Consider the following 23652-nt stretch of genomic DNA (forward strand, 5'->3'; position numbering starts at 1 on the left):
CACCCCCACACACACACACCCACGCACACACACACACACACACACGCACACACACACACACACACACACGCACACACACACACACACACAAGCATAATATACAAATTTACAGGCGTAAAGCACGACTCTCCCCACCTGCACACAAATAGGAGCAGTTCTTCCTCGCTCCCATCAAACATTACGACCTCCACCGATCGAAAATATGACTCCCAGATATAGTAAGATAAGCAAAGATAACAGCATGAATAATAATGTGGAGGAGAAGACTCCCCCCCTCCAGCAATGCACGTGGGTCAAGGCGAACTATATCTCAACACAGCAAGGACCTAGGAATAACATAGCGAGCTTCAAGGGAGGCAGAGGAAAGGTTAGGAAGTCACAAGTCACTGGATAACCCGGGAGAGAGAGAGAGAGAGAGAGAGAGAGAGAGAGAGAGAGAGAGAGAGAGAGAGAGAGAGAGAGAGAGAGAGAGAGAGAGAGAGAGAGAGAGAGAGAGAGAGAGAGAGAGAGAGAAGATGAGAAAAGCAATGGGGATAGACATTCTGTGAATATATATATATATATATATATATATATATATATATATATATATATATATATATATATATATATATTTATATATATATCCTTAGTATTCTTTCCTCTCAAATTACACAAATTATATTCCTAAAAGAAATTAGTGAAAGTTGTTCATTGTGCGAGAGGTCAAGTGTTGGAAGGTAAGGAGGGGTAGAAAGGCATTGTGTTAGCTCAGGGCGGGGAACAAAAGCTGACGACTGGAATCAATAGCTACATAACACTCTCAGAATCAGGTCCACAGCCACTCACCTCCACACCATGATCATGACTGGGGGCCCTGGTGGGCAGTGAACGTACTAATAAAGACATAGTCTAAGAAATTAATAAAAGTTTTAATGTTGAATTCTTTTTCTCATTAATGCTGCCTTTCTTATTTTCTTTTTTTTTTTGCCATGTGAAAGGTATAGTTATCTTACTCGACAGTGAAGATTTATCTAATATATCTTAAGGTAATGGGACTCAATTTCGTTATAAAGGACAGTGATGATATGGTTGAGAACATTAGTGAATGGATGTCAAAAACCATTCTTATGGAATACGTCAGACATGATGTAAATACCTTGTTCGTACGGCTTTCGTAAAATGCTCGTCATCAAAGCCAATGTATATGTTCTTGGTATCAGAACACAGCGTGAAATGCTTAGCGTTCGAGGTGACGCAAATGCGTAGCGTCAGAGATGACGTAAATGTCTGCAGTCAGGGCTGACGCAAATGCCTGCCTGTAGAGGTGACGCAAATGCCTGCCTTCAGGTGTGACGCAAATGCTTGGAGTTTGGAGTGACGCAAATGCTTGGCGTTAGGGCTGACGCAAATGCTTGGCGTCTGAGGTAATATAGATCACATTTCATAATCCTTCAGAAACTGAACGCCTGTAAGGCGTCATTAGAGATAATCATTGATGCATCGCCACATTATGTATTCCTAGTTACAAATTAGCTTCAATTTCGAGTCAATGCATGTAATAGAACAGCGATCATTTTCGAGTTAATAACATAGCCGCTGCTGTGATGTGTGTGTGTGTGTGTGTGTGTATGTGTGATGCGTGTGTGTGTGTGTGTGTGTGTGTGAAAATTACCGTTCAAGGTTAAAAGCATTTCTTTGTAATATTTCTTCATACTTTATAAGTTTTATAGCCTTTGTCATCATCATGATTTTTTTTTTGTTCACCGTAAATTTGGTAAATGTGGCTACCTTGACTTAGAAAGTATGAATTAATTATTAATATAACCAAAAAAATTTCGATATTTTTTTTCTTTCGTACTTTTTCGCCGTTCCCCGCGTTTGTGAGGTAGCGTCAAGAGCATCCACCTTTTACCTGTCGTAGTTAGCAAACGAAAACCATTAATGCTTTGAAATCTCATCACCTCACAGTTCATCTACACTCTACTCACATCGTATCTTAATCACTCATCAAATACCTCATCTCTCATTCTATTCCCATAGTATTCATTCTCTATAACTCTCACTTATGACTCATTAAATCTCATTATTGAGACCCGCTGGTTAGTCCCCCCAAAATTCTCACATCACGGCAAAGAAAATGTCATTTGGTAGTATCAGATAACAGAAGACCCGATGGTTTTATGAGGAGGTTATCTACTGGAGGATATTTCTGATATCCTAAACTCCCCCAGATTATATATAAACGGGGACACACACACACACACACACACACACACACACACACACACACAAACACACACACACACACACGCACACACACAAACGTTTCCACACTCACACATATGATAATATATCACGTGGACACAAATATACATACATACACACGAACAAACAAGCACACACACAGTAAATCTCAGTCCATATAAATTTCTCTCTCTCTCTCTCTCTCTCTCTCTCTGGTTTCCCTTCTTTCCCTCTCTCTCTCTCTTTTTCCCCCTACGATTACTTCTTATTCTCTTGTAGGCCAACACATCACAAAGTTTATAGGCTTACTTTGTCTCCTATATTTCACACTAGAGAGAGAGAGAGAGAGAGAGAGAGAGAGAGAGAGAGAGAGAGAGAGAGAGAGAGAGAGAGAGAGAGAGAGAGAGAGAGAGAGAGAGAGAGAGAGAGAGAGAATAATAATAGATGTTAAGAGCCTCTGGGATTTCAAGGTGGCCTCTCACCCGTCCTCGTGAGAGCCACTCTCCTCGACCTCACACGCTCAACCTCTTGACCTCCAGAGCCTGAATCCTCACCGTCCGTCCCTGTCACCTCCCCTTCCCTCCAACCTCCCTCCCCCACTCTACCTCTCGACCTCTATGGTGTGTGTGTGGGGGGGTGAGGGGAAGAAATTATCCACCCCCTCCCCACCCCAACACCCACAGCATCATTCCTTATAATTCAGATAACTGAGTTGCCATATGGGACCGAACCCACCCCAAGCCCACCCTTCCAACCCACCAACACCCACCACCACCTACTCCCCGCCACCATGGCCTAAGGCTATGCTAGTTCTTTTGTTAATTCAGGAGCAGTGAGGGAGTCTGCCTCTTTTAGCTCATTATGTGTGTCCCTTCCTTCAAGGGGCTCCAGGTGTGTTGGAGGATTGTCTTATATATATATATATATATATATATATATATATATATATATATATATATATATATATATATATATATATATATATATATATATATATATATATATATATATATATATATATATATATATATATATATATATATATATATATATATATATATATATATATATATATATATATATATATATATATATATATATATATATATATATATATATATATATATATATATATATATATATATATATATATATATATATATATGTATATATATATATATATATATATATATTTTTCGTTTTAATAGTGTAATTCTACTTTTGATTAATTCCTTTTCATTGACGACTTTATGTAGATGATGTGTGGTATTCTAGACATTCATCCTGCCGTAGATGGTTGTTGCTGCTACTACTAATGATGAAAGTGAAGGACCAGAGGTATATAGGTGGAAATTTCATACGGGTATGCTTGATGTAACGTGTTTATAATCAATTCAGTTTTGAAGTAGTAGTAGTAGTAGTAGTAGTAGTAGTAGTAGTAGTCGTAGTAATCGTAGTAGCTGTAATAGCAGTAGAAAAAGTAGTAGTACTACTATAGTATTATTACTACTAGCGCTGCATTTACTACTACTATAGTACTACTGTTACTAGTACTACCGTTGCTTCTACTACTACACTACTACAACTGCTATTACAACAACTGCTACTACTGCTACTGCCGTAGCTGCTGCCGCTATCAATACCAAGAACATCACTTCTTATACCACTAGCACAAGATCACATAAACCCAGACCTTTGGTTTGGAAGCTGCTGTACCCTTGGCGAAAAGCAAGCTATTATTGCTGAAGTATTCAGAGCTAAACCTGTGACGTAGCTAGGCCACGTCCATCACATCATGAACTCCACATCCCTGACGTAAATGCAATATCTTTATGGTCTTGGAGAAACGCCTTTGAGTTTACAGAAACCATATTTTTCTGCGCTAGATATAAAAGAATTTTTCATGGAGTCTCTCTCTCTCTCTCTCTCTCTCTCTCTCTCTCTCTCTCTCTCTCTCTCTCTCTCTCTCTCTCTCTCTCTCTACATTCACTACGCTTGCATGAGAACCACCAACGCCAAATTTTCCACAAGTCAATATTCTGAAGTTCGGTCAGCCAAATGCTTTTGAATGGGGTGAGGCTGGACAAAAGGACTTTACGAAACATAGAACAAGTCTATATCTCTCTTAACTATGGAGCAGGCATAGGTGATGATAATGAAGCAACGGGCAATGCTAAAGAAAACACCGCTGAAACCACGACTGCCAGACGATCACAAAGGTACAATTATTTCTTCATCTTAGAGTACATATCGTACTAACGGAGGTCATGAGGAAGACACGACTGAAACGGATGAACACGTTGGCCGGGGTAGGATAATAGTGACCATGAAAACGTAATTAAAGGACAGAAGGGGGAACAACAGTGGCCATAAAAGAAGAAACTTACAAGACGTGAGTATGTAAGTGAGCAATATCGTGACTATCAGCAGACGTTTTACGGGTATTAAGTCGATGTTCTTTAAGCCTAGAGAGAGAGAGAAGCCAACACGGCTCCACCCCTTCGCTATCCCGTATTCCAACACAGCTCCACCTCTCTACTTTCCCGTACACCAACACGGGTCCACCTCTTTACTTACCCATATTCCAACACAGCTCCACCTCTCTACTTTCCCGTACACCAACACGGGTCCACCTCTTTACTTACCCATATTCCAACACGGCCTACACCTCTTCACTTTCCCGCATTCCAACACGGCTCCATCCCTCCACTTTTACGTATTCCAACACGGCTGCACCTTTTACTTACCAATATTCCAACACGGCTCCACCTCTCCACTTTCCCGTATTCGGAAAGCGTCGCTTCCTCATGATAAATGTATGTCTTGTCTGCAGCCCAAGGTGAAGGATCTCACCTTCAGATATCTTTTTCTCTCTCTCTCTCTCATACAAACAGTTACGGAGTCTGACTAAATCAACAAACTGAGATTTGTAACAACAGAAGGTAAACAAGGGCGTCTCAGTGAGGGAGACACTTACGGAAGAGCGAAACTAAACGGATTCCCTTTTTTTTTCTCCTGTTTAGTTGACCACGACCCATTTAGTTGGAGCATGGATTACACCTGTGTTTATATGCGAAATGCTGGGAGGAGAAAAGGAGTCTTGTTCCTGTGTTTATATGTAAAAGAATTACTTTTACTAATTACTATTACTATCACTAATTGCTATAACTAATGTCACCTGTTTTCAAGATATATATATATATATATATATATATATATATATATATATATATATATATATATATATATATATATATATATATATATATATATATATATATATATATATATATATATATATATATATATATATATATATATATATATATATATATATATATATATATATGTATATATATATATATATATAGCCTTAGTTTGGTAGCCACCTTGGGCTGAGGAATGTTATGAATCATACCTTAACACAACACCCGTGGCATACGTATTCCTAAATAACAGTATGACCTCTTCCCCGTCAGCCAGAATTGTGGAAGATTTTATGCCGAGTTATGAGGTAGGTCCTCACACAGTGGGAGTGTATGTGCCTTAGAATACAGTGGGAGTGTATGTGGCCTTAGACTACAGTGGTGAGTGTATGTGGCCTTAGAATTATCCTTAATATCTGATGAAGTAGTCAAAGATTTCCTTGATTGATGTAGTCTAGGTTATCATCAACAGCCTTAATGACCCTTACAGATAATCGGGCAAAGACCTAAACAATCAACCAGCCTAGTTATAAGAATTTCATTAACTATGAATCAGGAAGATCCAAATGGCCAAGAAACCATCTTGAGATTAGATATAGAAGGTGAGGAACTTATCAATGCATTATTGTTTCTCCCTTGGCTTTTAGCCTTTAAGAAATAACAGTCAGGTTGTCTTCCTCAAGTCAATGGCCACTAAGAGGTCATAAGAGGTTATTTTGTCTTCCTCATGTCCCTAAGATTTCAGAAGCACCAAGATATCGAGTAAGTTCAAAGGCTGTAATTTTAGGGATGGGAAAAGAAGCAACACAGAAAATGAGAGAGAACGAAGATGAAAAGATATAAATGGAGATAGAAGTAGAAGAGGAGGAAGAGACAGATCAAAGAAAGGCAAAAGGACAGGGAAACACATCCAATAGAAAGTGTAAGAAACAGTTTGTCACAGATACAAATGAGACAGGCATGCAAACACATACACACACACACACACACACACACACACACACACACACACACACACACACACATACACACACACACACACACACACACACACACACACACACACACACACACACACACACACACACATAAATTTGAAATAAGGAATTAAGGCCTACATGCATTTTCCTCTCTTTGACCCCATCACCAGCGTTTCCTCGTCTATTCCCACCTCTCTCTCTCTCTCTCTCTCTCTCTCTCTCTCTCTCTCTCTCTCTCTCTCTCTCTCTCTCTCTCTCTCTCTCTCTCTCTCTCATCCTGCTTCCTCCTCGTTCCCTCTTTCTCTCTCTCTCTCTTTCTCCCTTTATCCCTCATCATCCTTACAGGAAGGAAGAGGAAGAGGAAGAAGAGGAGGAAGAGGAGAAGGAGAAGGAGAAGGAGGAGGAGGAGGAGGCAGTAGTAGTGATGGAGTCGACCACCCTCCCTCTCCCGGCCTTGAGTTGCGTTCGAGAGTGTTTGACTGATTGCTTCACTATTCAGGGCCGGCGTGGAGCGCTTCAGAGACGCGCTCGCTCCACTGACTCTGCAGGAAGGACCTCGGCGCTGATGGACTCGCTGCCATCTCCCGCAGGTCCTCTCGCCTTACAGGCACACTGAGCAAACTCCAGGTCGCGTCGGCATTACATTTTTCCAAAGTGAATTTTATGGGTTGGAGGCTGTATACTAAAATAGATTTTTAAGACGAGAGGAATGAAAGTTTTGCGGATATATATATATATATATATATATATATATATATATATATATATATATATATATATATATATATATATATATATATATATATATATATATATATATATATATATGTGTGTGCGTGTGTGTGTGTGTGTGTGTGTTTGTGTGTGTGTGTGTGTCTATGTGTCTGTGTGTGTCTATGTGTGCGTGTGTGTGTGTGTGTGTGTGTGTGTGTGTGTGTGTGTGTGTGTGTGTGTGTATGTGTGTGTGTGTTTATCCTTCCTGTTCGTGATCTGGTATCATTTCGTGTGCTAGATTCATTATTTTCTCCTAACAGTATTCTTGCGGACGCATCGCTAACATTATCCACACTACCTTACCTGGTTTTGTATCCTAGAATAAAAAAGTTTAATGCCCACGATATCTGAAGGGGTTTGCGGGGCGGATGTAGTAGTTTTGTTTTCTTGGGATTCTGAAAGTTATGTTTAAAAAACCCTTTTCTTTTATTTTGTTTTTGTTCACTTTAACTTTTAAAATTTCCCGCTCCCACAAAACACATACACGCAGATTTTTAAAAATATGTTTAAAATTTAAATTTTTATATATATTTTTAATATTTTATAAATATATATATTATATATATAAATTTTTATATATTATATTTATATATATTTTATATATAATATATTAAAATTTTATATTTAATATATATATAAAAATTATATGTATTATTTTTATAAATTTTATATATATTTCATATATAAAACAATGTACAGTTTAAAAAAGGGAACAGAGGTAAAAAAAACGGGAGAAAAGATAGTAACTGGGCCCCATTAGGGGTTTCTTTTCCCCGTCACTGGTATTGCAAAATCGGAGAATTTCCCGAAAAAGCCAAAATTTTTTAAAAAACAAAAAAATGTCGAAGACGAGAAAAAAAAAAACAAAATAAGGGAAAACCCCCCATTTCGTCCTAGAACGGGACACAAATAGCCCTTTTTCCGGACGAATACTTTTTCATCTTTTTCCCAGCGGGGCCCATGGCAAAGGAAAGACGAAAAAAATATCGAAATTATTTTTTCCTTTAAAAAATAAAAAAGGCAAAAACCTTAGAAAAAACGATACCCATAAAACCCCATTATTATTATCCCCCCAATCAGGGGAAGGAAATGGAGAAAAATGTTTCCAGGGGGGGTTTGGGTTTGGGAAAACACTTCTATAGCCAATAACCTAATCCCTGAAAAAACCCCGGGCCCTTACGGGCCCATGAAAATTGAAAAGGGAAAACGCCTTAGGGTTTTGTGGTGTGTGGGGTGTGTGGGGGTGTAATTGTGTGTGTGTGAGTGTTTGTGTTTTGGTGTGTTTTGTGGGGTTTCACCCCCCTAAAAAACTATGGGGTTTAAAAGGCTGGCCCAGAGAAAATTTGGTTGGGGTGGGGTTTTGGATTGGTCTTTCCCAATTGGGGAAAGGAAAGGAAAGGAGGGGGTTTAAGCTGGACAAGGTTTTAATAGAAAAAAAATGATTCATTTCAATGTGTTTGAAATTTCATAAACCCCCTTGTTGAATACGAAATGCAACCCCTTTTAAACTTTTTCGGGAGAAGGGATAAAAATGTCTTAGAAAACTTTCCTTTTTTTGTTTTTGGTTTGCTCCTTGTGTAGTTTTAAACCCCCCCCTTTAAAAAAATTTTTCTCATGGGGGAAAACCTTTTTCCCTCGTCACGTGGGGTATTTTGGCCTGGGGAAAGGGAAAATTTGGGAAGAGGGAACCAATTCCAGAAATCATTGGGCCCCCTTTAGGGGATTTTTGTGCATGGATTTGTTTAAAACTCGCAGTCCAGCTGCTCGCTGGACGAGGAATTTGGCTTTAAAAAATAACCCCAGTTTAAAGGGGGCGGTTGGGGGTTCATGGTGGTTTTGGGGAGAAAAGTGGGGGAAAAAAGTAGATCAGATGACGGGGGATGGAGTGCCCAGGAAAAATAAAAGGTGCAAGGGATCACACGTGGGAAAGCTAGATACCACAAGACCCAAAAGGCCCCTGCGAAGAGATAAAAAATAAATTGGAAAATTGATAGTATCCCTAAAAACCCCTTCCAAACCCTTTTCAAAAGGGGAAACGGGAAGTTTTAAATCCGACCTTCCAAACCCCAAAATTCCCCCATTCCCCCATATCCTCTCAGAGAAGGAAAAAGAAAAAAGGGGGGGGGGAGAAGAGAGGGGAGACAGGGTCGTCCCATGTCAAAAAAGGAAAAGGGGAAACCAAGTCAAGGTAGAGTGGCAAAAGGGGAAGGCCCGGGGAAGAGAGGGCTAGGGAGATGGGATGTCAGTGATGAGTCAAATCATGAGGGGAACGGGGGACAAAAAAAGGAAATTAAAAAAGTAGAAGTGGGGGGTTTCGAATGAAAAAGGGAAAACGGGGAAGCAAAAAGTTTGGAGATGTCGAAAGGGGAAAGGGAAAATGATGGAGGAAAAACGGTTACATATAGAAAAAAAAGAAAGGATGGTTAAAAAATTTTTTAAAAAGGCAAAAAACCCAAAACGGGGGAAAATCAACGGGGGCCCCTTCATTTAAAGTCTCGAAAAAAACGGTTTTTGGAAGGTAGCCCTCCAGAAGGGGAAATGGCGCTGCCGGAAGGAAGCAAGGGCCTTTAAAAAGGAAACCCATCTTAAAAGGGCCGTGGGTTTTTGCCAAAAAAAATTTTAATTTTTCCAAATTTAAAAAGTTTTTCGGGTAAATAAAAAAAATAAAGAGCTGTACGGACGGAAAAACGTTTGGTCTTCCTTTCAGGAGGGAAAAAGGGAAATTTTGGCCCTTTGAGGTAGTTACTGGGGAAAAATGGGGGGGGAAAAGACACGAGCGATATTGGAAGAATGAAACAGAAATGGAAAAGAAAAAGAAATAGAATTAAAAGAAAAATGACCTTTTACAGGACCCTTATTCGGGTTTTAATAAAGGGGAAGAAAAAGGTTATTTTTGTAGATAACAACAAAATGCAAATTGCAAAAAAATGTATTTGTTTTTTCTATCTTTCAAACCTATCTATCAAATCTATCAAATCTATCTACCAATATAATAAAAATTATATATAAAATATATTTAAAATAAAATTATATAATATAAAAATTATATATATATTAGTTATTAAAATATTTTTAAAAATATATAAAACTAAATTTTTTAAAAACGGGAAACCCCAAAAAAACGGGTGCATTAAGATGTAAAATTTACCCCTGCAAAAAAAGTTTAAGGTAAGCAGGGGAATATAAAAGAAAAATTACGAGGTAAATGTGTTTTTCTTTTTCCTCCACCCAAAAAAAAAAAGGTAAAAATTTTCTTTTTAAAAATCTGGGCCTGTTTTTGGAAAGGCGTCATTAATTCATGGTTGGGGAAAATTCATTGTGGGGGAATTCCGGTTAATGGCCCAGTATTTCCAAAGGGTATATTTGCTTTTTCCCAAAAAGGCATAACCCAAATTTAAACGTGGTTAAAGGTGGATATTGGGGGGTGCTCAAAACGTGTGTGTGAAGAAAAGGAGAAGAGAGGAGAAGGAGAGGTAAAAGGGGGGAGAGAGAAGGAACAGAGAGAGGGGGAGGGGAGAGAGGGATCTAAAAGAGGAGAAGAGAGAAAAAAAGGGGGAGGGGGGAACAAGAGAGAGAAGAAAAAGGGGGAGTGGAAAAGGAAGAGGGGGAGAGAGAGAGAAGGCAAGGGGGCTTTAGACGAAAGGGAAAAGGCAAACCAAGATGTTTTTCTGTTCGGGGAAAGGGGGAAAAAGTAAAGGGGGGTCTTGTGTGGGGGAGGCGGCGAGATAAAGGGGCAATGTTGCGTACGAGGAGGAGGAGGAGGAGGGAAGGAAAGGGAAGGGGGAGGGATAAAAATGGTTTTTTTCCCAGCCCCGGAAAAATTTGGACGGAGAGAACCAAGACGAGAAAATCTTACATGAGCAGAGGGTGATATGAATGAGAGAGGGGTTGAAGACCTGCCCAGCTTGGCTTACCACGGACCAAGAAGAGGAGCACGGTATGGACAGCCTTAAGATGGTACTGTTACCCATCTTTGATGGAGGACAACTTGTTGTCGAGGCGCCAAAGCAGAAGATGGCATAACACATCATGAAGCATAAGTGGATGAAAACGATGAGGGAAATAGAAATACAAAATAAACCATAAGGGAGAGAAAAAATATAAGTTTTAGAAGAGAAAACAGAGGAATCAAGTAGTGCAAATATTAGGTTCTGTTGAATATTTAGCATCTCATCTCTAAACAGAGTCTGTTAGTCTGGAGCAGGTTGACATTCATCTGTCTTCTTTGGGTCGTCCAGCAGAAGAATTGGATATGGTAATCATCTGGTCTCGGTCTATCCTGCTCGAGGGTGCCACAGATGGGGAGCAAACCAGTTGGTTGGTGCCACACTGATGACAACACCAACACTTGTCAACCGAATCCTACGTTTGGAACGGAAAACATGGCAGTTCAGGAGGAGTAATTCTCAAAGCTGGAAATGGAGTTTTGAAAGGAGGATTTAGGAGGATTGTCCAAGTGATGGTGGGGACGAGTGTATAGATTCTCGAGCAGCTTCACCGCTGTGGACAACATGGGAAGGAACTAGTTTGCAGAGACATCTTGCGTGGCCTTTCTTCATCCTCTCTTTGCTAAGGCACCTGAAGCAAGAGACTGTGTCTATTCATACAGTCATAATATCCACTTAAGATGAAGACATACTGGAGTTCATTGAACAAAATACTGCACCAATAGGTCATATGATGTTCGGGAAAAGGATATAGATTGAGTGGTTTCATCTGTGGCGAAGTGACGAAGCTCTAGTGAGACCAGATATACCTGCCATTGGGACACAATCCAGGGAAGCGTCCACAACCAAGCGGAGATCATTCAGACAGTCACATGGATGAAAAACATGACGGCGTGTGGGACACTGGTCAAGTTGGATATCGAGCAATCAACAATCTCTAAGAACAGCTCTAGAGTATTAAGGCCAGTTGTGGCCAAGACAGGGCAACAACGAAATAGAGAGAGCTTTAAAGTTTCTAGGGTCTGGAGTTAGCATGGTTATGATGTCCTACACCTCTTCCATATTACTAGAGAGACAGGATTTTATCAGTCCAGGTCTCGCTCACGGTGTACAATCTCGTCAAGGCTGAGAGAGAGAGAGAGAGAGAGAGAGAGAGAGAGAGTGAGAGAGAGAGAGAGAGATAGAGAGAGAGAGAGAGAGAGAGAGAGAGAGAGAGAGAGAGAGAGAGAGAGAGAGAGAGAGAGAGAGAGAGAGAGAGAGAGAGAGAGAGAGAGAGAGAGAGAGAGAGAGAGAGAGAGAGAGAGAGAGAGAGAGAGAGAGAGAGAGAGAGAGAGAGAGAGAGAGAGAGAGAGAGAGAGAGAGAGAGAGAGAGAGAGATGAGGAGTGCTTTAAAGTGTCTTTGCCTTTGAGTTATCTTTGAGGTCAAATCCTTGAGTGCTTTGTCGAACACACCAAGATTTCTTTTGCGTTTTTATGCAGGATTGAAGACGTATCCAGGAAGTTGCAGCAGACAAGTTCAAGAACTTCAGTAATAATACATATTCTTTAGAAAACGGAATCTTACAGAGTCCAAGACACTGGCAGCACACAAACACACACACACACACACACACACACACACACACACACACACAGAGCCAGGACGAAGCTTCAGGGAGGAAGCAATCAAAATGCTGTCCAAATACCGGAATCTTCACGATGGTCATGCGTGAATGAGCCAGTTGAACCCGCTGACACAGTCAATCCTCGAGGAAAGTCGAGTGAAAACTGTGATTCATTTGAAATCGCCGACTACGAACCAGTCGCTTGAGACAGTTCTTTCTCGCTTGAATGAACGCCTGTGTACGTCAACTGGACCCGTGAAGATATGACTTCCTCTCTCGCTCCGAAAGTTTGAGAAAACTTTCAGGTTCTCGCGATGAGGGATGTTATTACAAATGGTGAAACAGGAACAAACCCAGGTAACCTTTCGAGAGAGGTGTGAGTTTTGTGTTTTTTTTTTTTTTGAGTGAAATCTTCATATCCTGTCCTTGCTAGTGAGTTCAAGGCAGCCTTGGGGCTACAGGAAAAGAAGTGTAAAAGCAGGACATTCCAAAAAACGGGTCATAGGAGGTAACTGAGTGAATATGAAAATGAAATCTTGTCCCTCTGAGAGAGAGAGAGAGAGAGAGAGAGAGAGAGAGAGAGAGAGAGAGAGAGAGAGAGAGAGAGAGAGAGAGAGAGAGAGAGAGAGAGAGAGAGAGGGTACTGGTCTGCATGTCTCAACGTTACCTATCCACGTAGCTTAAAGAAGTGGATGCAGTAAAATTTCATACTAGTCATTTTCCTGCTATTATCCATAAGTACCCCAGGTATCAAAGACTCATTATCGATAATATTATAACACATATTTCACCTGAATTACATACCTCTCTCCCTGGACCATAGCGTTTGAAAATTTGGCCCAAAACGCCGTCCATAAAGATAAACTCCAGTAATTGCTATAATATGCGAGCCACGGATATTTGCCTATTATATAGCATCAATACATTGTTTATGCCCCTATTTTTCCAAGTAGCCAAGAAGGTAGTACTTAATGTCTAAAAAATCTTCGATAATGTAAGGAGATGAGGGAAGGCAGAATCGTAAAATCTGACTTCCTCGAAAGTCGTGCAATATAGACAAGAAAGCTGCATGAGTGGGCGATGGTGGGAGAGTCATTCGCCTGTGACAGTGTCTCACCGCATAAACACATAAGCTGATTTTCATTGGCCGAGGAAATGGCATGAACGTGCTCAAGTGGCCCACGCGACACTTACGAGCCAAGGAGGAACTTGACCATTAGGATGAAGTCGTGTCGTTAATATATCAGCTTAATGGGTGGTTCGTGGGACGGTCGTGGAGGTCAGGGATGGAGTGGGGGTATAAGTGTAATGACATAGTTGTAATTACATATCTTCACTGGTATGGAGGGATTGGATTCTACATTCGTGGGGACCCCCATTTCTTCTTGACCATTTTCTACAGCTATAAAGAGCCTTGATTCTACAGTCGTGGAACCCAATTTCTCCACCTATTTCCACAGTCACACAGAACATAATTCTACAGTCGTGGAACCCAATTTCTCCACCTATTTCCACAGTCATACAGAACATAATTCTACAGTTGTGGGACCGAATTTCGTGACCTTTTTCTATAGCCAAACAGCACTTTAATTCTACAGCCGTAGAACCAATTTCTTGACCTATTTCTACACCCGTAATGCACTTTAATTCTACAGCCGTGCGACCATGTTTCTTAACCATTACCAACAAGAATACAAAACATTATGCTCTTGTTATAAGAATCCACGATTTCATTACTAATTTTCTGGACCTTCTTTGTGAGCTTATGAGAAGAGTACATATCTATATGTACCTGTCTTTGGCTATGGATGTGTAGATGTGTGAGTGTGACTCTGTCTTAGCATTTATGTAGATTTGTCTGTCTTTCACTGTTTGTATATGTGTGTGTGTTTGTCGTTTATACAGATATCATCATACACATAGTGAATCATTGCATTATTGCATGTGAGAATATTCACTTGAAAGATAACTGGAACGAATGAAATGAAGAAATGTAGAGACAAGCGAAAAAAAGAGGAACGAGAAAAAGAGAGAATAGATTTTCAAGAAACTCGAGATTAAAGTTGCATGTTTGAATCCTTCATCCTGACGTGTCTCACTCTGGGTCAGCAAGTGTTTTGCATTTTTCTTGTATTCGGTAAAACAAATCCATCGTAAAATGAGCACGTCAAAACTCATCAAAAAATAGACGAACATAAAACGCTGAACGTTTGTTCTATCTTTTTTTCTAATATTTTTTTTTCTACCATTGCTTTAAACTTAACATGGCATTGCTAGGTAAGCACTGTTTTGACGTTTTCTGCTCATGCGAATTACATTTTTTTTTCAATGGGTAGATATAAGAAAACATTTCAGAAAAAAATGTACATATTTGAAATATTTTCAGCTCCTGCTTTGTCTTGGGTGCCCAATAGGTTTATGGAAAATATATATATATATATATATATATATATGTACATATATATATATATATATATATATATATATATATATATATATATATATATATATATATATATATATATATATATATATATATATATATATATATATATATATATTCAGGTAAAGTGATGCAGTAAGTAAATATTCGTTATGCATGAAAGCATTACAGAACATACACAGGCATCATGAAAATGATGAACATAATCCTTGCAAATAATGTGCACAGTCAACACTCGCTTTGCGTCGTTCTGTGAACTTCATATAATGTAATTTTCTCATGATTATCATTACAATGCTCTCGCCAAGAAATCGTGCATACCTCGGGGCCATTCGTATGAAAGCATTCATGTTACATGCATAATAAAGATGTAGATCTTAATGTCTCACTTTTGAAGGATGTGCCAATTACCAGTGTCGTAAATTGGAAGAGGGTTCGACCATGGCGGCTGTAAATCGTTGACTGTCGTAATGATACGTTGTGCAATACTATCCACAGATGGGCGTGAGGTTACCGCAGTCACACGGAGGCTGGGAGACACAGGCTTGAGGTATTTTATGGTAAATCCCATCCTCAGGTTAGGGTGAGGGGTAACATGGAGTTAAATTTATCAAGGTACTGATGGAAGAACAGATGTATATTTATATACATTGTGTATATACGTGTGTTTATATACATATATATATATATATATATATATATATATATATATATATATATATATATATATATATATATATATATATATATATATATATATATATATATATATATATATATATATATATATATATATATATATATACTTGTATATGAGATGGCTAACTTATCTAAATAACATCTTACGTACTATAAACAGACCATACCATCATTGGATGACAAAATCCTTATAGCTGTGGCACAAAACAAATCAGAATCAAAGCATCTTATTGAAGTTCAAGTCTCAGTCCCATCGCCTCGAACTTCACCTGTGATTAGGAAGTTTAGTCGAGATGTCTGCCTCGCGAAGTTTGTTTAGACACGAGACAATCAAATCCCAACATGCCAGGTTGTGCTGTCTTCACTACTGCTTTCTTTTTGTACATTTAGAATGAAAATGATAGAAAAAATTTGTCTTTAGCTTGGTAACCTTGACGGACTGAACGCAGATCATACGGAGGTGGGAAGACGGGTATTGTGAGAAACACGAAAAGAAAGACTGGATAACTATGCATGTTTTTGTTAGCTACATTGACACATATATATTCCTGCACGTTTACTTGAAAAAAACACTGTTATATCTGTGGTAAAACGCATTATACATGACAGACATATGTAATAACAAATGATGAAAATATCTTTCTGATTTCACTCCAATTTCGTTTGTTTTCTAAAGAGAAGAAATCATGAAAACAACTGTCGGCCACCTGCTTTTTCTTACACATATGGTATCAAGATGCTAAGTTAAACCATGAGTCGACTGTTTTTCTATGAGTATGAAAGACTGATATACGATTTACATCCTTATCATTGTGTTTTTTTTTCGTGTCTACAAGCTCAAAATACCACTTGCAAGTCAAAGTAAATATCCTGCAATAAAGTTCTAGTACTCTGACATGCCTAATTTACGGACGCCTCAGCGCAAAAGACTGATTCCCTGCGCATCAAATGAAATTATCCTTCAGGGAGCTGTGCTCTTGGTGATATCAACTCCCAGGCGATACACTGGCCATTATGTTATTATCCTAAATTGTCTAATTTAGCTGTGCTCCCCCATCTAGGAGATCGATAATGATAAATGATATATATATATATATATATATTTAGGAACAAAGTGTATATGAACGCTCACCTTCATAGAACATATAAAGCGGCTAACGCAACTCTAGTTAAACTTTTCAACACATATCTGTTTCCTCAGGAGAGAGGAAAATATACATTGTTGTGTTGAGAAACGAATGTCATTTTTTGGGGTCCGGTGAATTGCAAGGGAACTAGTGGCAGTAATAAAGCAAACGGACTTAACTAAGGCATGCCACCCTGTCTTGCTCTCGTGGGGAGTTGGGTGTTGACACAAGGCTTGGAGCCGCTGTTTACCTAGACCCAAGAGGGAGAGGGATAGTTGATAGCTATACAGAGGAAGGGAGAGGGAGGAACAATGGGGATGAATGGGGAGCAATAGGTGTCAATGGCGACATGATAGAATAAGGAAATCCACAAGAAATGTGGAAAGGTAATCGTGTACGAGTTGACTGCTTGTATGAAGGGGTGAACTGCTCGTTATTTATTTACTCAGCGATGCGGAGGAGATGCATCGTCTTAATATGTGGTATGGAAAGTGAGGATTTGCGAAGTGTGTGTGAGGGAATATGTAAGCTAGCGTACGGAGGTGAGACCCAGAATATTCGTTTTTCTTTAGAAGCTAAAGCAAAATGGCAAACAAGTGTAAGGGAATCATTGCATATGAAGAAATAGGAGTAGAAATATGTAAGAATGATAGCAACTAATGCGAATTTCTAGGATGCCTTCAATTCCTGTGTTGTTTTCCAGAGGAATAAACTGAGGAAAGAACCAAAGGAGGATCTTTCATCCTTGTAGGCTCAGTATGGGAAAACGAAAGCTGTATAAGTAAAGTCAAAATATTCAAGACCATATCTATGAAAAGAAGAAACTGGAAAAGAAAATATCTTTTGATGAGGAATCAGATGAAATATATTCTGAATATCTGTCTCTCTATTTGGATTGGAAATTGATGGTAGTTTGGCTGGTGATGGCTGATGCAACAGTGATGGTAGTTTGGGTGATGGTGATTAAGTCAACAGTGATGGTAGTTTGGGTGAGGGATGAACCAGCAGTGATGGTAGTGTGTCTCCCTCAACCACACAGAACTCAGACTTCGACCATTTCCACACCACGCCTATCTCTGACCACTCCTGCATTCTGACCACGCCAACCTGTGACCACGCCTACACTCTGACCACGCCTACATCCTGCTGCCTGCGCGATGATCAACGGGTCTGTTCTTGCCTGATGATTCCTCTCTCTCTCTCTCTCTCTCTCTCTCTCTCTCTCTCTCTCTCTCTCTCTCTCTCTCTCTCTCTCTCTCTCTCTCTCTCTCTCTCTATATATATATATATATATATATATATATATATATATATATTTCTCTCTTTGATCTGACTCTTGCACTTTTCCTAATCACACACACTCTTTTTTTCTATTCCATTCTATGAAAGGGATGGATCCTTTTTCTCTTTGCCCTTGTTCTGCAGGAAAAACAATTTTTCCTCGTTTTCTGTCATATTCCACCATTTACATACATTTTCTGAGCATTTGTCTCATTTGCGTCAAAACATATTGCGTTGTCTAGTTAACGTCTCAGTTTGTATGATCCGGTTCTAATGAATATGGAGATGTATTATTCAACGCCTGAAGTCTTTCATGCATGAAACATCTCGAATTTCAGCATCGATGTACGTAATTTATGGTCGACTAATTTCAATATATATTTAACGCAATGTCAAACACCTTGTTTTAGTATCAACTTACACATTTCATTACTATCTCATTTCAGCATCTTCTTACAGTTTTAATGAAAAATCTTACATGAGTATCTATCTATCTATCTATCTATCTATCTATATATATATATATATATATATATATATATATATATATATATATATATATATATATATATATATATATATATATATATATATATATATATATATATATATATATATATATATATATATATATATATATATATATATATGTATATGTATATATATATATGTTCATATTTGGTCTCCTCATAACCTTCCCAAAAAGTTATTTAAAGCACCTGTTAATAGTCAAAACTACATGAGATTATAAGATAAAGACACAGAGTAGATATATGATAAGAATTTCAGTCACGAAAATCCAAAATTCCTCCTGGTGTTTGGGGATTTTTAGGTGTTTTTAGGGATGTAATACGCCTTTATTTCCAGGAATCATGTGTGAGAAACGTTAATGAAATTGGTTTACAAATACTGATAGACATTTACGATGGGAGGATCAAATAATGTTAGTAGTGAACCTGAAGCAACATGTCTATCAAATCTATTCTTAAACGTATCTAATTGTACCGCCTTCAACCATTCGAATTGGTAAATCATTCCATATGTGAACAAAACGAAAATAGATCTAAGTTTGAACGTCTGGCAGAGAATTACTGAGACATTGGAAATCAAAATGGTCTTAAAAGATCATTGGTATTCGACAGTGAAAAAAAAATGAATAATGAAATGGCTTTGCAAAAGTTTCATGGCCAACTTATATAACAAGATTTTTTATTACAACTTGTAGTTATCGTGAAGGCGCAGCACAAGGGGGAAGATTTTTTTTTTTTTTGAGGTGAGTGATGGATATTGTTGTTCTGGTACTTCAAGGGGAGTTATCTATCAACATGACACGTCTTTAGAGGGTTTATCTTCCCACCCTCTTCCTATTTTCTCCCAGGGAAACTAGTTTGAGATATCTGAATCACTTCATATTTGCTTTTTATGTGAGCAAAAAACATTTTTTTTTTGTAGTCAATGTGAGGTCTTATCTATGTGTCAGAGTTCGTCTGTTCTGTTTTTGTATATATATATATATATATATATATATATATATATATATATATATATATATATATATATATATATATATATATATATATATATATATATACATATATATATATATGTGTGTGTGCGTGTGTGTGTGTGTGTGTGTGTGTGTGTGTGTGAGAAAGATGAGGGTTGAAAACGTCTGAGAGGGAGGGTTGTGGGGGTAATTTTGCTCTTTTTGAATCCTAAAGCTGACTGCTGGAGGAGTTTGTCAACTGAAAAAAAGGAAAAAAAAAATGTTTGTTCGGATGGGAACTGGATGTGAGGCGAATGTTGATGCTGACTTTCGGAAAGGGTAAGCTGAGTCGGGTGGAGGGAGAGAGAGAGAGAGAGAGAGAGAGAGAGAGAGAGAGAGAGAGAGAGAGAGAGAGAGAGAGAGAAGGCGACATCCACAGATCATCTCACAGAGACAGAGGAGTGAATCTGACACGAGCATGAAACGAGATGTTTAACTCAACAACTCACCCGCCACGGAGAGCAGTAGGGGCTGCACACTTGTTCCCATCTGGCTACAGCTCCTCACCATGGGTTCCCACCTCTGGATAGGGACTTCTTCCTCGTCGCTGCGCCTTCAGCTAGCAAGAGAGCCAGCCTCCTGGTCGGGAGTGAGCCATACAAGATGACCGAGAGAACAAGGCGCCCTCTCTAGATTGGTAACGCGTCACGGGAGTTCCTGCCTTTCCACCTCTCCATAGTTGGAGGGTCTCACTCTCTCCTCTTGTCCACTCATGCTACACTGAAATGTCTTCACTCACTCCCTTCTCTAATGGTCCAGTGTAGTTCCAACTGTCATTGTCTGTTTATTTCCCCTGTAAGAGACGATGGCTTAGATTTACATGTTTCGTCACTGAACATGTAGATAACACACAAAAAATCATTAAAATTCTTATCTAATGATGAAGATAATCACTGGAGTTTACTATAAGATAGATTTCTTCACTTGACTGGTATAATACACAGACCAAATTATCGAGAGAAATAAAGAATGTCACAATTGAAATTATTTTTTTGTGTTTTCCTAAATCGCATTGAATATACTCGTCCTAGTTTTCATGGATTCAGTTATCTACACGATGCTTCTTTTCGTCCAGTCATGTGCTATGACAATGGCCGAGCGTAGAGAAAGTCCATATGGGTGTAAGGCTGAATGAAGGCCACAATGAAACTGACACTTAAAGAGCTAGGCAGGAGCTGAGCCTACTAGCACGGGGGACAATGGAATGAATCTTTGTCTAAGCTCATGAAGGAACGGAACAAAGAAGAACTGGAATGAACGAAGAAGGTAAGGAAAAGAAGAGGAAACTCGAAAAAGCAAGAGGCAAGAGGATCTTACTCTTATACAAAATGATAAGTGAAAAAAGATAGATAAAATATGAAGGAATTATAAAAAAGAATCAGTCTAGAGGTTTAAGCCAGCTTGCCTTCTGCACTGTGGATAGGGTGTGTATAGGGCAGGGAATGAGCTCAGTGAGAGGGACTGGAAAGGAGATGTTCATTTAAAGGTTGGGAAGAGCAAGAACCCGAGGGAGGAGACGAGGAGAGAGTCAAAGTATGAAAAACAAAATGATTTATTCGCACACACGATATCTACTCTTGAATTTCCTGTGTGTGTGTGTGTCTGTGTAAGTGTGTGTGTGTGTGTGTGTGTGTGTGTGTGTGTGTGTGTGTGTGTGTGTGTGTGTGTGTGTGTGTGTGTGTGCCTCACACATTATTGTTTATTGGCGTATTACATCAGTGTGCTGGGGGAGGGGAGAGGAGTGGAGTGGACCCAACACCTACATGTGTCTGACAGATACTACTGACCTATTCCCTCCATGACAGATGGAGCGATTGGATTTGAGTAATGTCCAACATAACGAGGATTTACTGTGCTATGGGTTTAATTGGACGCTTCGTATACTCATGTGTGTGTGCGTGTGCGTGTGTTTCCTCGTCAGGTAATTGGACCGGTTAGGTTATATGTGACGGGGGATGTGGTTATCACTGCTTGTTATAACCCGTCACTCATATTCACTGCTCCGATTTCGGTGCACCCGATGTTCACCTCCACTCAACCACACTACTGTCCTCACTGCTGCACCAAGCCCCTGTTGCTTCTCTCCCTCCTCCCGCGACATCATTCTCTATGGACTGGCTATTTCAATAAAGATATACATACGTCATCAGATGCACATTATATACATCATACGTCAATTATAGTGCAACAAGTCACTCACACTGGTGTACTTATATGCTGATAAACATTTTCCTCGTAGTTATCAGCATATCAGTTATGGGTGAATATATGATTTTCAAACCAGTTGAGCATTGGGAAACATATATCCGTACAGGAAATCCTCATTTCACGATATATCATAATGATAATGTTAGGAAACAGTTCTACCTCGAACGATATTTCTTTCTCATCACTTGACAAGACTGAGATGGAGGAAATGTTGGAATTCGTCGTAAGAGTTTAACAACTGAGCTCAAAGCGAGAATGCAAAGCGAATTATGGTCTGCACTGGCTGTCTTTCCATTACCCTGTGGGTTTATCTAAGGTCCCATAACCTTAGTCATAACTTGCTATGTTGCATGTCCATTGTCTTATATGACCAGCAGACTCGTGGGCTGGGGAGAGGTTACAGACATGAGGACCTCGAGTCTCAAGGTCCAGGGGATCTGTTCTTCGCCAGACTGGTTGATGTGCTGTTTTGGAAACTATTTCAATCCCATGTTCTTCACTTGACCAGTACTTTGATGGAGTAGATCTACAAGTTAGTACGGTAGGCCATACGATCTAAAAAGTTTAAAGTGTGTCTGTGGATCAAGTTCGATAACAGCCACACTAACCAAATCACGTGTGATTTAAACTTAAATGTAGCGAGAATTGAAATTATGTCACGGATTATGTTGTAAGAACGCTAGATTTAAGTAAATTTTTGTAAGATATGAGTTGATCTAATACTGGTATAAAAGCCTGAAATAGTAAAGCTGTTGAAGGTGATCAATGTGCTATACGAGTGAAAGACTGATTTAGGCTTAAGTCTGATGAAAAATACAGGAATATATAAACCACAGCTTCATAACATAAGTGTAATGAAGATTTCAAAACCAAAAAGAAAGAAACTGTAACACAAATCAAAGTCTGGAATAAGTAGTCATATCAGACTTAAGTCTAATACAAACCTTAATGTAATAACCCAGTGTTTACAAGAGAAAGTCTAACTTAAGCATATTTATTACTTTAGGTAAAAATACGATGCCAATTAGAGCTTTCAAAACCTTGCTTTACGAGCGGAGGGAATACCCTGCTTGCCTCACGAATCTTTGCTTAACCCCCCACTAAAAATAGGGTGAATGTGCTAAACGAGAACGGCACACACGTGTACACATCGTAGCTTCGTAATTGGGAATGATTTCCTAATTGGGATGGGTGGCGGTGGGTAAGGATTTACTAACTGGGTAGGATTTATCGTAATTGGAGAGAGAGAGAGAGAGAGAGAGAGAGAGAGAGAGAGAGAGAGAGAGAGAGAGAGAGAGAGAGAGAGAGAGAGAGAGAGAGAGAGAGAGAGAGAGAGAGAGAGAGAGAGAGAGAGAGAGAGAGAGAGAGAGAGAGAGAGAGAGAGAGAGAGAGAGAGAGAGAGAGAGAGAGAGAGGATTTCGTAATTGGGTTGGGGGTGTGGGTGGGGTTTCACGAGAGTCAACACAGTAATAACATTACATCATGGGGAACAACACTGGCTCATAACAACATCGTATGTCGCGTGGCAAGCTAAAGTAAACCGTACAACAAATGCGTTCAAATAAGGTTGTTTTATCACGGGGGATTTTACGTCACCGGTCATAATTTGCC

The 23652-nt window shown here is 39.1% G+C and overlaps 1 protein-coding gene across 3 annotated transcripts in view; it reads right to left on the reverse strand.

Moving 5' to 3' along the window:
• LOC139749231 (limbic system-associated membrane protein-like) overlaps nucleotides 1-23652 on the reverse strand; it is a 94126-nt gene that overhangs the window by 41392 nt on the left and 29082 nt on the right. For all 3 annotated transcript variants that reach the window (XM_071662943.1, XM_071662940.1, XM_071662942.1), the window contains exon 2: nucleotides 20283-20626. In XM_071662943.1, coding sequence (XP_071519044.1) covers nucleotides 20283-20343 — 61 coding nt within the window. In that variant the 5' untranslated portion in view covers nucleotides 20344-20626. The remainder of the gene's footprint in view (nucleotides 1-20282; nucleotides 20627-23652) is intronic.

This window comes from Panulirus ornatus, chromosome 6, assembly GCF_036320965.1.
Source record: "Panulirus ornatus isolate Po-2019 chromosome 6, ASM3632096v1, whole genome shotgun sequence".
In the NCBI taxonomy this organism is placed as follows: domain Eukaryota; kingdom Metazoa; phylum Arthropoda; class Malacostraca; order Decapoda; family Palinuridae; genus Panulirus; species Panulirus ornatus.